This window comes from Neopsephotus bourkii, unplaced genomic scaffold (genome assembly GCF_033783945.1).
Source record: "Neopsephotus bourkii isolate Nb327-2 ecotype Australia unplaced genomic scaffold, CSIRO-AGI_Nbou_v1 NB_234, whole genome shotgun sequence".
NCBI classification, from domain to species: Eukaryota; Metazoa; Chordata; class Aves; order Psittaciformes; family Psittacidae; genus Neopsephotus; species Neopsephotus bourkii.
This window is the reverse complement of record NW_026900744.1, coordinates 6,253,326-6,268,222: the sequence shown is the minus strand read 5'-3', so window position 1 is coordinate 6,268,222 and position 14,897 is coordinate 6,253,326. Positions and strand designations below refer to the sequence as shown.

The window sequence follows — 14,897 nt, the reverse complement described above, 5'->3', positions numbered from 1 at the left end:
TCCAGGTTATCAGCTGTCATTTGTGTGGCTTCCAAGTCATTCTCATTTAGGCCAATTGTACTGGGTCAAAGCAATCTATACACCCTTCCCTGGGGGCCAAGGGTGGGAGAGTATGAAAACCTTGAAGACCTTGTTACCTGTGCTGGTGAAAACCCATCAGGCTGAGCTATTGATGCTGATGGCTTCTTCAGGAAGTGTTAGTTTTATCCCTACAATCAGTGCTAGAGATGCATAACGAGGCATTAATGTTTATAGGATCAGTGAGCTGCTACTCATATGCCTTCCAGTGCAGTGCTTCTCTGGGATCTGTTGGCTTCCCTCATCCTTGACAAAGCTTTCACTCGGTATATTCCTCTAACAAGTAAAACTGGTTTAATTTACTAGGAAGATTCAAGTACAGAATTTATATTTTTGCACAACTGATTTGGGAATTTGTGAGCTATGTCTAACTTCAGTCTAAATAAACCCTGAAATAACCATTTACATAAGTTAATGTAGAAATGGATTCTTCTTGAAAGATTGGTTTATTTAGCATTAAGCCTCATTGATGAAGCAAGTGGATGGTCATGTGCCATCCCAGAGTGATCACTGTTTCATGTGTTACAGAGCATAGCAAAGATGGCATAGCAGTATGATTCTTTATTTTTACTTGTCCTAAACCTTAGATTGGCAGATCAGCAAGCACTGATACAAGACATGGGGTCTGTGGCTGTCAGCATGGGGCAGGAAGAAGCATCTGTGTTCATTGAGACAGAGAATACCTATGCAGTTTGAAACTTCTAACTTTTGCATACATCCATTGCAATTTCCCATCTTTCTTCTACTGTAGCACTTTAGTTCTGAGCTGTTAAGCATTTCAGATTTCCAGAAATGTGCACTTTCATATCAGAAATGGAATATTTTCTGCTGGGGTATTTTAAATTCCAGAGCTCTAAGACTAAAGTACTTAATATGGTTCTTTCTCTGAGTCTTCAAACTGTGCAGGACTGGAAGCTCTCTGCTGCTGCGGAGCAGAGCCATGCAGCTGGGGAAAGGTTGACCTTCAGACAGAAAATGCAAGAAACATTATTCATCTGAAACTTTAGCACTCCTTCCTGAAAACCCACTAAGCAATTTGGTACTCTAAAGATATCCATGAAGAAAGGGCCTAATGAGAAAGTTTTCTTTCTGCCGAAATTCACAAAGAAGGTGGTTTTCAATGTCAGTGAGCTGTATCATAATGCTGAACACCAATGCCGGTGCATAAAACCACAGTTTATAGCTGTACAGACACAGGTCAGATGTGTGCAGTTTTCAGGATTAGTTGTTTTAGGACAGTCATATTATTTAGGGTTGGGGAAGTCTGAGTTTAAGGAAAATATTGTCTCAAAATAGAATTAAAATGAAATGCAGCATCCGGGAGGGTATGTGTGAGATATCCAAGTAACTGCTGATTAATTTTAAACCTCTTGTATTTTGGTGTTAGACCACACAAAAGCTTTCAGCACAAAAGTGGGATGGTTTTGTTTTGTTTTGCTTTGGTTTTAATTTGTGAGCACCAGAAACAGCGTTTGTGAAGAAAGTGATAAATTAAGAGCAGGACACTCAAGATGACCACATAGATACAATCACACATGGGACCAAGCTGAATCTGTCTGTAGATCCTGCAGACCAATTCCATTCCTAGTGCAGATCCTCATGATAGTCTCTACCTGGCAGGTGGTGATGCTGTAAGACACAACAGGGGATCTTTTGCAAGCTCCGCTATTACTTAGGCTTCCTTACTCCTCCAAGGTATACTCGAATACATTTACAACTATGCTTAAAAGTCTTAGCATAAGTCATGAAAACTGAATGGCACACAAAAATTAACCCAGTCTGGTTGGGGAGGCTCTATCTTTAGTTATTTATCATGTTTGTTCATGTAATGAATATTGCCAATTAGTAACTCATTTGCAGTAGGTCTCCTAGTCATTAGCATGAATTAGCAAGGTTTTGTTGGGGGAATGACTCAAACATTAAATAAAAATCCTGTATCATTCAAAACCTCAAGGGTACTCTGCGGTGAGACCCTTTATGGAAATCAGACTGCTCAGGTTCATCCCCAGTCTCTCAGCCCCTGCTGTGACAGTGTGGTGGATGCTGTTTTCATCTCTTTAAGCTTCATAACCCAATTCCTGAGCAATATCCACCTCCTCCAGAGGATAGCAGGCTGGGTCAGTGCTGGTGTACTCCATCCCTCTCAGGCAGGCCAAGTGCATGCCAGCAGAGGCTGTGTATCCCAGGACCAGGCAAGGCTCCTCTCTCCATAGGTAGGCTCTGGTAAATGGGGCTTTGTGGTGTTGATTCGCACACAGTTTTCTGCAGCTCTGTATTTATTTTTCTCTTGGTGCACACAATTCATGTGTTTAATGCAGATTGTTTATAGCAAGGACAGAGGATTACAGTCCTTAAATCAAAGGCAATGTTGGTGTAATTATAAGCGCAGGCTGGTGTGGCAAAGTGTCTGTAGGGAGAGGCTGTCAAAGGAGAAGAGCATCCAAAATGTAGTAACCTCAAAAATCCTGGCTAATCAGTTTTCTGACGGGAGCAATCTGTTTCCCAGGTATTATTATTATATGGGGACTTTAAAGATAATAAATAACAATAATAGTCTAGTATAAGGAAGGAAAGAAAAGGGCAAATGCCATTTACCTCGGAAACTGTGGCTGCTCACTGGAGTTCTCCCAGGAATGTAATTTTCCTTAGCCCCTGCAGAGGACTTGATCCATGACAACACCAAGAACATCCTGGGTGCTGTGGTGTAAGCAACAAGATTGCCTTGAGTGGTGCTTTCATTAACATAGAGACATGGCCTGCAGAAACTATGTACCGCAGGGCAAGCATCCAGAGCCAGAGAGCTGTTCTCTGTGCTGTTGCCTGGGACCCATGGTCCCTGTGGAGTGCCACATTCCTTGGGAATGAGGGCAGGTGATACACCACTTTCAGCATTCTGGTGCACCTCTGGACATTTACTTAAACCAAAGCAAAGAAGGGCTTGCATAAGTAAGCTTTGCAGAGCTGTACAGGGTGTGAAGGCTTCTCTCCTGCAACAAGGCAGCCTGGCTAACGGACCCTGGCTAACGTATTATCAGCAGCATTTGAGTAATAGACTGCTCATTTAGTTTTAATACATTTTGCATAGAGAGCAATCAGCCTTCATCAGTCTTAGAGATGAATTGGCTTAGCCAGCTAAATTCTAAAGATATTAGTCTGACAGCAGCCACATAAATCATAACATTTTCTTAATGATGGTAAAATTAAAATATACTCTTGCTTTGAGAAAGCAATGAAGCCTTCCTGTTTGCAGGCCAGATCATCCTGCCTGAATTAAAAGGAAGCTTAATTGATGTGTTTTTGAACTAAACTCACAACCCCACTCCTGAGCATGTCTTGTGTTCCTTTCTTTGAAGTTAAATTAATTTGCCCTTCCTCTCCCTATTCCATCTTCTAATCTTCAGCAGTGTCAGTGAAGACCTTGGCTTGGTGTTCATTGACCAAGCTCCTATGGGAAGTGAGCAGGACATACACAGCATCACAGCTGAAGGCTTTGCCAGGTTAATCGTTTGTGTTGCCAGTAGTTCTTTGAGCTTATGCTTTTCCTCTAACCAGCAGAGGAAAGAGACCACAAGACCTCCTGTCTGTCCACCTAGCCTAGTCAAGCGTGACCTTTTCCTATTTCTTGTCCATTGCTCCTGAAGCTGGTTTGAGATCCAGCATGTTTTTGCCAGTTAAAGCTAGCACAATCTGACTAGGTCAGCTCATACATTGCCTAGCTGCAGCAGAGCTGGGTACCTTGCTTGTCTTAAATGTTCTGTGTGATTCCATGTGGGGCAGAACAGTTATTTGGACCAAGGCCTGTTGCTCTCAGGAATGTCTTCCTAGTGCTCCAGGCTAACCATTCTGTCTCCTGCTAAGCTGTGCTGACTGACCTTTTCTTCCTTGGCATCCTGCTGCTAGATGCAGCAAGGCACCCAGCAAATAACCAGGACCATCTCCTGTCCCAGTGCCTTGTGTTAGGGCTCTACCCTGTCCTGCTGCTTTTCAGCAGAGCCTCTACAGAGTCTGTGCCATATAGCTTCTCCGAAAACCTACTTTAGGAAGGTTCTGCTCACGTTAACATTCTGTACCAAAGACTTGACTGAAATCCAAATATCTGATACCTTTGGCAGCCTTTCTTCTGCTAAGACAGTAATTTTGTGGTCAACTGTAAAGATTCAGTTTCTAAAGCATGAAGTTCATTGCTATGTAGAAACCCCAGCTCTAAGCTAGAGACCCTCAGGGTTTAAGAAAGGACGGAGGTATCCTTCAGTCCTTACCTGTGCTATTTGCATGAGGGAAGGTTTTCCCATTTCCCTTTTTGCATCTTCTGGATCAGGTTGATTTATTAGAAATCCTCTGATAGTCCTCTCCATCATCTGCAGGGTCTTAACTGTGGTGCTAATATCTGGCAAAAGGAGTAGGTGTTACTTATTGTGTACTGTGAAATGCTCATTCCCCTGGGCTGCTCTGTGGCATCCATACTCTGGTTTCTTGGCTGAAACGATGTGGTGGAAAAGGCAGATTTCCCTAGCAGGTGCTGCATTGGGGTTATGGAGCTGCTTATGGGGCATCAACCAAAGCTGAGTTCAGGTTAGTGCTTTCGCCATTTGGGTATGTGCTCCTGCCTTCAAAGGGATTAAAAAGTTCCAGATGGTGTCTCCTGTTGTTTTTGTGTTGGGGCAGTGAACACCATGGAAAAGATGGGCCTAATTTGGGAGGCTGACATTGGGCTGTCTGTTTTTGGGAGTTTCAACCTGTGGGTTAAAGGAACTAAGGTGACCATGGTACCCTCCAGTGAGCTCACCTCCGAGGCCAGTTTTAAGGTGCAGTAAAGAATGGCTGTCCTTCAGGTCATTCCCAGTCAAACGTTGCAGGCTTGTGGTTGGTTTGGCCAAGAATGGGGCCATTGCTCAGTAAGTGGTGTGCAGGATGGCTGCAGGATGCTCTTACCTCTTGGCTGTTCACTGACTTGCCAGGCAGCTTGGGCTGGTGATGGTGATCCCTGGGTGGAGGTGTAAGTTCACCTTCACAGGGCTGGATATGAAGGGACAGCCCACAGGTGTGTGCAGTAAGGTGTTTGACACTGTGGTGTTGAGAATCATTTCTTTCCTGGACTGTCCTCTGGCATTGCTGAGGAAGGAAAGTGCTTTCATTCGTTCTTGGATCTATCCACAGGGCTTGGAAACCTGTTCTCCCTGGTACATTGTGCCAGCTGCGTTTGTGCTGCTTGTAATCTAATAAATGCTTGGTCTGAGCAGCTAGGACTCCTGCTAGAGCCCAAATGAATGCAGAGGAAGGACCCTGCTAAGTGTACGCATTCTTCCTCTCCTGGCCAGCTCCGATTCCCTTTCATAGCTCACATCTGATGCTTCCTCTCTCACCTAGCCCCTTAGCTCCGATGTAAATGTGTGTTCACACTTCCGCCAGTCAAGTAACTGTGCTCTCTCTGTCTCTCCCCTTTGTTACAAAGCCTGCTCTGTAAATGAATCCCACAGGTCTGGGGCTCAGCAGGTAAAAGGAGAAGTGAGTCTGTTAGCGCATGAGTCTAATCAGGCCGGCTAAAGCGAATAAAGTAGGGCAGCATTGCACATTAGCCGCTGTGTAAATGAGCCCTTTGATGGGCTGGGCACCGCGGGAGAGGGTTTGAAGCCAAGAAGAACTTTTGTTGTTAATTCAGTGACACATGGAAACTGTAAAACAGCGTGTCTTGCACACACACGAGAGGGAAAATAAAAGCCCTCACGACCGGGCTTTTCAATACCTGCCCTCGGACCTAGTCTGAAAACTTTCAGCCCCTGTCTCCCTCTCTTACCACTTGATTTTCCTTTCTCTCCCTTTCTTTTTTTGTTCCCCCTGCACTATAAAAAGAAAAGCTCTCTTGCCTTTTGAACTAGACGGCTGTGAGTGAGGGCTATCTCTGAGCTGTGTGGCTCTGTTACCTTTGTGTTCCAGATGAAACTGCCAAGCTCGGTGGGACAGAAGAAGATTAAAGCCCTGGAGCAGATGCTGATGGAACTCGGAGTAGGTGAGTAAAGGGGGCACGCGAGAGAGAAAGAGACACACAGAGCTAGCCTTTGTTCTCGAAATGGGCTATTTTTTCCCCTAGTAATACAGCCAGTTTCTTGAATAACAGTATGTGAATGGTTTTTAAAATATTTTATGTGTCTAAAAAAAAAAAGGAAAGAGAGGGTAAAAGCCAGAACAAGATGCACAGGGTTTTTTATTTTTTTTCTCCCAGTAGAAAAATGTTTTAAAAGAGCCTTTGTTTCTCTCTTGTTTGGGCCTTTTTAACCATCAAGAGAGGCAGCACAGTATTAGGAAGGCAAATCTCAGCCTTGCAGGGAGAGGTACTTCTAAGTGTGTTAGTGACCGCGGCACACACATTGTTCAGGGCTGCCCTGTCTTGCTTTCAAGCTTCGTTTCCTCTTAATTTACTGCTCACAGTGGCAAGTCCAAAATGCATCTGGGACTGTTCATCCCCCCTTTATAGGTTGCGTGCTGTGTGAAAATCTGGAGCATCTCTGCCGAAGGGCGAGTAAACACACAGCCCTCACTCTTGAACTCCGGTGTCTTAGCAGCAGAAAGAAGGGTTCACTTAACAGGTGCAGTACCCAGTCATAGCTAGAGGGAAAGAGGTGCAGCCCGTGGCTAGCTGCTGCCCTCCATGCAGTGGGTACAGTTTGCAGGTGCCACAGGTCTCAGTGTGCACTGCCCCTTGACTGGACACCTTTTCCCCCCACTGTGGCTAGGGAGGGATTTTTAAACACAGAAAAAGAAGAAAAGGAAGGAAAAAACCCCCAAACCGTGACCTTATTGGTGATTTAAAAGAGATTCCCGAGCCTGCTCCCAGCATTGACTGTTAACTCTTGTTAGTTTTTTGGGCCAACTGGTTTATGGCTTGATATGTTGTCTCAGAGACACTACAGTTCTGAAGGCCTCCTGTGGCTGGTGAAAGTGGCTCAACCAGGGTGGTTTTCCCTTTCTGCTTTAAAACTAAAGGACTTACCATCTTTGCTTGCTAGGGAAGCCTTGGGGAAGGATCTGAGTGCTTCTTAGAGCTCACTTTCTATGAGGGTAAGGAGGGGTTCCTGACTCCCCACTCCTGCCTTACAAAACACGTGTATCCTCAGGGCTTCCTGGTGCTCCAGCCCTGCTGTGCCTTAGAATCCATGTGGTGGGAGCAAGGCTTCTGGTATTTCTTCGTGGGAGCGAATGGGCAGCCAGGACCTTTCTAGGGATCTTCTATTGTAGGGTTGCAGGTCTGGGTGTTTAACAGAACCCCCTTTTTTTCCTCCCTAGACCTCAACCCGATGCCCACAGAGGAGATTGTGCAGATGTTCAATGAGCTGCGGAGCGACCTGGTGCTGCTGTATGAGCTGAAGCAAGCCTTTGCCAACTGCGAATATGAGCTGCAGATGTTACGGCACCGCTACGAGGCCCTGGCCAAAGCTGGTAGTATTGGCCCCCTCACTGCAGAAGGCGCCCATCCAGATGGCCAGGCAGGGCTCGGCATCGAGGAGGTCAAGGGAGATACCAAGGACCAGATCATTGATGTAGTAGGAGCACCCCTGACCCCCAACTCGGTGAGAAGGAAGGTTGTGGGGGCAGAACAGGGAGCACTCAGGTCTCCGACGCAGATGCCCTGACAAGCGCTGGGGATGCTGCCCTGCTCTCCCTCCAGGCATGCGCGTCCAAGGGAGCACAGCACGCCTGTTTACCCCAAGTCCCAGTGCTGCTCTCTGGGCTTGTCTCCTGTGCTGGACAGTGTTCTTGGTGCTACAGGTGGGGTTGGCAGGGCTTTCTACATCCTGCATGCAGGCAGATGGCTTGACGTGGGTGCCACCGTGGACCAAAGCAGCAAGGCTTTGGGTGACGAGAGCTTGCCCTAGGGCAGCAGCAGTGATTCCATTACAGCTGCAGGCCTGAGGCATTTTCCTTCTAGACACAGCTCCATAAGGGTTTCTCAGAGGGAAGTGAGTGGGAAAAGCAGTCTTGAAATGATGAGCCATGACTTGCCCAAGTACCTGGCATCAAGCAGTAGTTCTGCCTGAAGCAGGAGGCTTGGGAAGGAGAGAGGTGTTTGAAGAGCAAAGGGGTGTTTTTATACCCTGCTTCCAGTGCTGTGAAAGGAAAGCCAGACCTTAGGGGTTCTTCCACTGTGAGCCCTGTGACAGTGTCCTGTGCATGTACCTCTGCAGGATGTGAATTACCAGCCTCTCCTCCCTGCCTCCATGAGGGCAGGCTGCCCAACCCCTCACCACTGCCTCAGGGCCAAGGGTATGCCGGGGATCAGCTGAGGTTGCTTTCCCCTCTGTGCAGTCCCCTGGCACAGCTGAGCTGAACTGCCTGGCAAAAGCTGCCCGTCTCCACACAGTGGCATCCCCGACGCCTCAGAGATACTGCCCCTGGTAGTGGCACAGACCTTTACTTTCTAAACTGTATAATGTATTGCAGGATATTGAGAACACCTAATCGGCAGAGGTGACACCTTAGTCTGGACTTGAGTAATGTCCTGTTTGATTGTGACAATATGGAGTCATAAGGAAGCGTTCCACTGAGACAGGTTCATGTTTGCAAAGGAGTCTTCTGAATTTTTTTCTCCCCCTTACTGCTTTCAGTCTGAAATCTTACCCCTCCCTGCGGTCCAGAGTGTCCTGGGTTGAAAGCTTGTCGGGCTGATTCACAACACACTTGCTCTCCCTTGAGACTTTGCTTGTTGCGAAGCTGGAAGAGGTGGTGGTGGTGGTGGCCATGGCTGCAGGAGGAGGGAGCCCACATGTGTGGTTTTGACCACCTTGATCCTCAATGCCACCTCCTGGAGTTGGAAACAAAGGGGTGGGCCCAGGCAGCACAGAGAGGGTTAAACTGACCTGGTCTCTGACATATTTGAAAGAAATATAATCAAGTTAATTCACTGCAAGGCAAATTCAGTACCTAAAGGGCCCCCATGTTAAATACAGCACTGACCTTTACCGGCTGATTACACAAAGACGACACAATTAGATTAGTCCAAGACAAAAGGTCAAGCACATTCACACTGTGACCATTTTATACTACCTTTTGAGGGGGGGGGAAATTTACATCCCAGCTGGAGGGGTGTCTTGGAGAGGAGCGAAATGGGGCCGCTGTACCATGTTCTGCCTGGCTCAGATATGTTTGGAGAGTCAAGCAGGGCCTGGCACTGTGCTTGCCCAGAACCCGGCCAATGTGGCAGTGAGAGAGACAAGCAGCCTGTGACCCACAGCCAGCTTTTCCAAGGATGGGCTGACCTGAGTGGAGGCCGTGTGTTGACGATGCTCCGTGCCCTGCCCACAACCAGCAGGAGCCTACCCAGTGCCTCTCACTGAGCATCATGGCTAAAATTGGCCTCTGGAAGATAAATGGGTTGGGATGAGCTTCGAGAAGAGCTGGGGTAGGTGCTGGCTGGTGAGGTGTGTGGATGTGTGTCCTGGGTTCGGGGTTATCCCTGCAGGAGGTGGGCGACACCTTGCCCTTCCTCTCACCAGGTTTAACCCTGCCACGCCAGCCTTGAGCTCCCCAGTTCAAGTGTGTTGCTTTGCCACTGAGCTGCTGGGGGCTCTTGGGGGAATCATTTAATCGCCCTGCTTCAAATTCCTCTGGGTTGGAGAATCCCTTTGTGCTGTCTAGCACTGCCCATCCATGGCACTCCACATGTTGGATTAAGCATGGATTAGTTTAGCCTCCAAACCAGCTGCTCCCCTGAAGCCAGATTTGCTTCCCTAGAGAGAAGTATCTTGCTCCAGATGTTGGAGGGAGTGAGTGGCAAAGCCAGGAATAGGACTAAGGAGTCCTGACTCCTGAGCCCTGCCTGGCATGCCTGGGTTCCTTCCTAGGAATTGGAACGGATGGGCAAAGGCACAATGGGGTCTTGAGATACTGTTTGTGGCAACATCTGGCTGCCTCCATCCCCCTTGTCCAGCAGTGGGGATGGAGGCATCTCAGAAGGGTGTTAGGGGAGGTCTTGGCAATGAGACCCCGTGGGGCAGTGGGAAGCTGGGTACCAGTCTGCCTCACCGTGTCCACCGCATCCCGGCTGCCCTGGCTGCCTGTCCACCCTCCCCGAGGCACTGCGCTCCCGTCGCTGACCATTAAAGCCAAGCTGGGATCCCCCCAGTGCCGTCTGCCGCTGACCCTGGTAGGGGCTTTACTCGGGGCCTTTGGGAGGTGAAAGGTGAGCCGAACTCAGAACAAATTAGTTCCAAGCAGAAGTTCAGCCAGTTACTCCAGATTGGATCCTTTGATTTCCGCAACTCAGACTCCACTCAGTGATCTGTAATGAGTGACTCTCAGAAATCCTCACATTGCAGCACTTTGTTCCTGAGCTCACAAGTCAGCCCATTAATGGGTAAAGGAAAGGACCTTGAGTCTAAGAAGTCTCGGGTTCAGAGTCAGAATTATTTGACTTTTAAGCTTCCTTTATCTGAACTCCTGCTGACTTCTTGTTTTCTGAGCCTGTTTGAAAGCTAGAAGTTACATTGTTAAGATCAAACATTCTCTCTTTCCAGATGGAGTTACAATATCTGTCTTTTATATATATATTTTAATATATATAGTGTATATATACCAGGGTGTATATATAGACCTCTCCTTTTTTTTTTAATCGTTCTTTCCATTAAAAGAAACTAGACTTGTAAGCTCTTGTAAATTATAATGTAAAACATTTTTTTTAACCAGACAGTTCCCAATTTTGCCCAAGGCAACTGGAATAGCTGCGCCACAGAAGGCAATAGGAAGGTGATTAATATGAATTTGTGACATATTTGAAAGATGGGTCTTTTGCCATATAAAGATTATCAAACACATGTGCTCTTCCCCATTAATTCCACAGCCCTCCCAGGGAAGCCACAAAGCCCAGCTCCTTTGTTTCCAGGGTGGGTTTTTTGTTTTTTTAAATGTACCTTTCGGTCCCCTTGATTACCACGGATTTGGTTTTTATAGGGCATCTGCTCGCACTGCTGCGTGGGTTCTCTGGCCCTTTTATTTCCCCGTTAATCGGATCCCGCGAAGGCAGCCGTGCCAGGGCCTCTGACAAAATCCGTGTGTGTGTTGTATTTAACTTTTAGCCGTGCAAATTCCATGCTCTGTTTGCCGTCCGCCCGGTGCCCAGCGGGAACTGGGGGCTGCCTTCCTGCTGGTGGTGGAGGCAGCAGGGCCTCCCACGACGAGCGCTGGGCTGGATCGGTTTGGAGAGCATGTTGTACAGCCCCTGGGTGCTTGCTGGCCTTCGGGGACATGGGGTGGCTGCAGGGACATGATCGCAGTCACTGCCTGTGGTGTGTTGTGCAAGGTGGAGCCCAGCCCCAGGGCTCCGGCATGGTGTGACCATACAGCACCCAGCACATGGGGTACCTGGTGCTTCTGGCATGCCTGTGGCACCCTGCCCGCAGAGTCCAGCTTGGAGTGCTTACAGACCACTGCATGGTCTTTAGAGCCTGTGCAATGCCTTGCAGAGAGGTTCCCTGCACTGAGGGCTGAGGGAATGTCCCCTGTTTGGTGTAAATGGTCCCATTTTTCCTATGGCTGGATTCAGCCCACACCTTGACTGTGAAGGGTGAGGACTGCCATAGCCCACCGGTCTCACTCCTGTGTGTTGGTGTGTGCTGCCCAGGAAAGAGGTGTTTTTTTTGAGAGGATGTGGTTCTCTGTCAGCCTCCTACTTTGCTCCTGGGCCACTTCACTGCAGGTCTGGATGGTGGAGCAGCACTTCCAGGCTCTGCCCTGTCACATGCTGAGCATCCATGGCATGGCTGGCTGTAGTGCGGAGCTGCTCTGCCCCTCTCTCGAGGCTATGCTCCTAATGGCTTGTTGCATCCTAGCTTGCTCAGTCAGGGTCCTGGGGCCACTGTGTTGCCACAGAGCTCAGCCCCTTTCTCCTGCTCCCTCCCAGACCCTGTGCCAAGAAGGTGACCATCCCAAAGGCCTGTCCCAGAGCCCCCGGACATGCTGTCCCTGGCATTCACCATCAGGCCCAGCTCCTGCTGCCCTGCCAAAGGCAGGCAGACACCTCTGGCTCCAGTCTGCAGTGAGGTCCCTGCACCCCATGGTATGCAGGGCTTTGGAGGGGCTGCAGGGTTGCTGAAGTCAGCAATGGGAGCCTGGGTTTGTGCAATGCCCACTGTGGGTACCATGGCCCTGCTGTGAGCCCCACTGCTGCTGCCCACCCCACGTCCCCTTCACCTGCCTTTCAAGTGTAACTGGCGATCGATCTGCCGTGACAACGTCCTCTGAGTCACATTCTCGCCTGCAGGAGGAAAGGGCAAAGGCCAAGTTCTTAGTTTTCATAGAAAACTAATTAGACGACTCCATCGAAAATGGGTCAATAAAGCTGATCAGGGGCTGCTCAGAGGGAGCCATTAAAACCCCTGTGACCTTTGCTGGAGCGAGTGGGCTGGGGCTGCCCCTTCCCTCTGGGATCTGCCCATTCCGTGCCAGCTGGACAGCTGAGTCCCTGTCCCACCGCAGCACCAGGCAGGTCCCTTGGGCACGTGGATGTGATGGTGGTTCCTGCCTGGCCTGGGTATGGCTCCTGTGCATCATGGAGCTGCTGCTTGCACTGGCAGAACCATGCTGCCTGCAGCAGGGATGCTCTGTGATAGCAGCTATGTGGGCACAGTGTACCGGGTTGCAGGGTGAGGTGACAGGTGCCAGTAGGATGTGGTGGTGGCACCCATTGGTGCAGCCCTGTTGGGACAGGCTGGTGGCATCCCCTTGGTGGCTGTCCTGGGGTACAAGCAAACAAGTGGTGGGAGAGGCTGCTGGGAAGTGTTCCCAGTATCAGGGAATCCAGACCTCCCATTCACAGCTAAAAAGCTTGTAGGGAGCATGGACATATGGGGGTGCTGTATCCCAGAAAGGACAGCCCCATCCATGGGGCACCCAAGCAATACACACCTCTGCATCTGCTCCCCCCCTGTACACACTCGCACATGGATGGGCACAGCCCGGGCTCCTTTACCCCCAAACTTTATTCATGTGGCACATTTACAGCAAGGATTGGAATAACTAGACAATGAAAATGCTGGGTTTGCATTATCGGTTGGTTTAACTGGAACACCACACACCATGCAGTCATGTACCGCCAAGTTCAGTGCCTGTATTGCCCTTCTGGCTGCCGTCACCGGCTTCGCTCCAGGCCATGCACGCACGGGCCCGGGGCTGCAGCCTCCCTGCTAGGTCAGCACCCGGACGAGGGCTCCATTCAGCAGGGCCCTGGGGCTGGGTGATAGGTGACACTTTGGCGGGGGGGGGACACGGGACACGACACGTGTGCCCTCAGCCTGCCCCATGGCTGCCCCCCAACCGCCCTGGCCGGCCGGGAGCGCACCCAGCCGGAGGGGATGTGCTCGGCAACTCTCTCAGGCAACAAGCCAGCTGCTGCTGAGCGTCCGCGGGGACCGGGGGGGGGCCGAGCCGCAGCTCGGGGTGGGAGGGGAGGGAGGCCGGATGGGGTCGGAGGGGAGCGGGACCGGGGGCACGGGGCAATTTGCAGCTCCCCCGCTCGGGTACCTGTGGGCCGGGGGCCAGCGCTCGCTGGCTCATCCACCGACGCGGTGCTGTGGCGGGCCCGTCCCCGGTGGAGCTGGGATCGGCCGGCGGGGCCGGGGCAGGGCTCGGGCATCCCACTGAGCCCTGCAAGAGGCACCAGCAGGAGGGACGGGGCCGGGGCTCCGCATGGATGCTGGCACCTCCCTCTTGCCGCTCGCCCGCTGGGCCCCTGCCCCACTGAAGGGAGCCCTCCGGGGCCCCGCAGCCCGCGGTGGGGCTGCCAAGGGGCTCTGCAGCGGAGAATACAGGCACTTCACCTTGAACATAAAGAGACGGATCGCGTTTGTCACATACAGGAGTCAGAGAGGGGTTAGTGTCGACTCAAAAAGGGGGGAGAGGCGCTCGGGGGAGAGGCGGGGGGGCTGGCAGGGAGGGCGAGGGGCCGTCTCGACACTGCTGAGCCTCCGTGAGCGCTGCCCGGGCGCAGGCATCGCTGCAGCAGCCATCGAGGCCTGGGAACATAAAACCAGAGAAAAGAAAGAAGAAGGGAAGGTAGGGACGGCCCATGCCGGGGAGGGGGGAGATGGAGGGGGGGGGGGATGCTCTGGCTACGGGGTGGGAGAGGGAGGATGGGGTGGGGTATGGAGGGAGGGACGGAAATGGGGAGCCAAAGAAAAAGAACTACGAGTCTAAAATGTGGTGCAAGCGCCCTACGCGGCTGTCCGCTAGCATGGCATAATGTCCGGAGCAGCCCAGAGAGGGAGTCACATCAGGTCTACACAGATTTGCCTTCCCATATATACAACCTCTACTGGAGTTAACAGCTGAAATTGAGATTTTTTGTGTCGGTTCCTCTGGCCTCGGTTGCCGTTTTGTTTTTAATGCTGGAGCCCGTCCTCCCCGCCTCGCCGGCGCCGGGCGCATGCAGCCCTTGCCTGGCTTGCCTTGGGGATCAAAAGGGTTTGGAGGTCTGCTTGAAGATGAAGCCTCTATGGGCCAGTGTCTTCATGATGTTGGCGATGTTCTTACAGTCATCTGCGGAGAGAGAGCACAGAGGTGCTGGGTTAAAGCCACCATCAGACCAGGACCTGTTGGATCAAGATCCCAGTTCCAACACTGTATCCACACCAGTCCAGGCGCTCTGTCCCAAGTGCCCTGCAGTGCTGTGGGGGGAGTGCGGGGTCCCCAGCTCTCCAGCACTGGTCACCTGCATCCCAGTATGGCCCCATGATGCACTGGGATGGATGCATGCCCAAGACCCAGAGGCCTGGCATTGCCCAGGCTGCAAGTGGATACATCCCTTCTCCCCATGGAGAGATGGTAGATTCAGA

At 50.7% G+C, this 14,897-nt stretch overlaps 2 protein-coding genes across 8 annotated transcripts in view; one reads left to right on the top strand and one right to left on the bottom strand.

Moving 5' to 3' along the window:
• DMAP1 (DNA methyltransferase 1 associated protein 1) overlaps window positions 1-10,883 on the top strand; it is a 33,579-nt gene extending 22,696 nt beyond the window's left edge. For all 6 annotated transcript variants that reach the window (XM_061345029.1, XM_061345026.1, XM_061345024.1 and 3 more), the window contains exons 9-10: window positions 6,013-6,085; window positions 7,360-10,883. In XM_061345029.1, coding sequence (XP_061201013.1) covers window positions 6,013-6,085; window positions 7,360-7,706 — 420 coding nt within the window. In that variant the 3' untranslated portion in view covers window positions 7,707-10,883. The remainder of the gene's footprint in view (window positions 1-6,012; window positions 6,086-7,359) is intronic.
• Window positions 10,884-13,028: 2,145 nt separating this feature from the next.
• Window positions 13,029-14,897, bottom strand: part of ERI3 (ERI1 exoribonuclease family member 3) — a 130,539-nt gene continuing 128,670 nt past the window's right edge. For both annotated transcript variants that reach the window (XM_061345039.1, XM_061345040.1), the window contains exon 8: window positions 13,029-14,601. In XM_061345039.1, coding sequence (XP_061201023.1) covers window positions 14,519-14,601 — 83 coding nt within the window. In that variant the 3' untranslated portion in view covers window positions 13,029-14,518. The remainder of the gene's footprint in view (window positions 14,602-14,897) is intronic.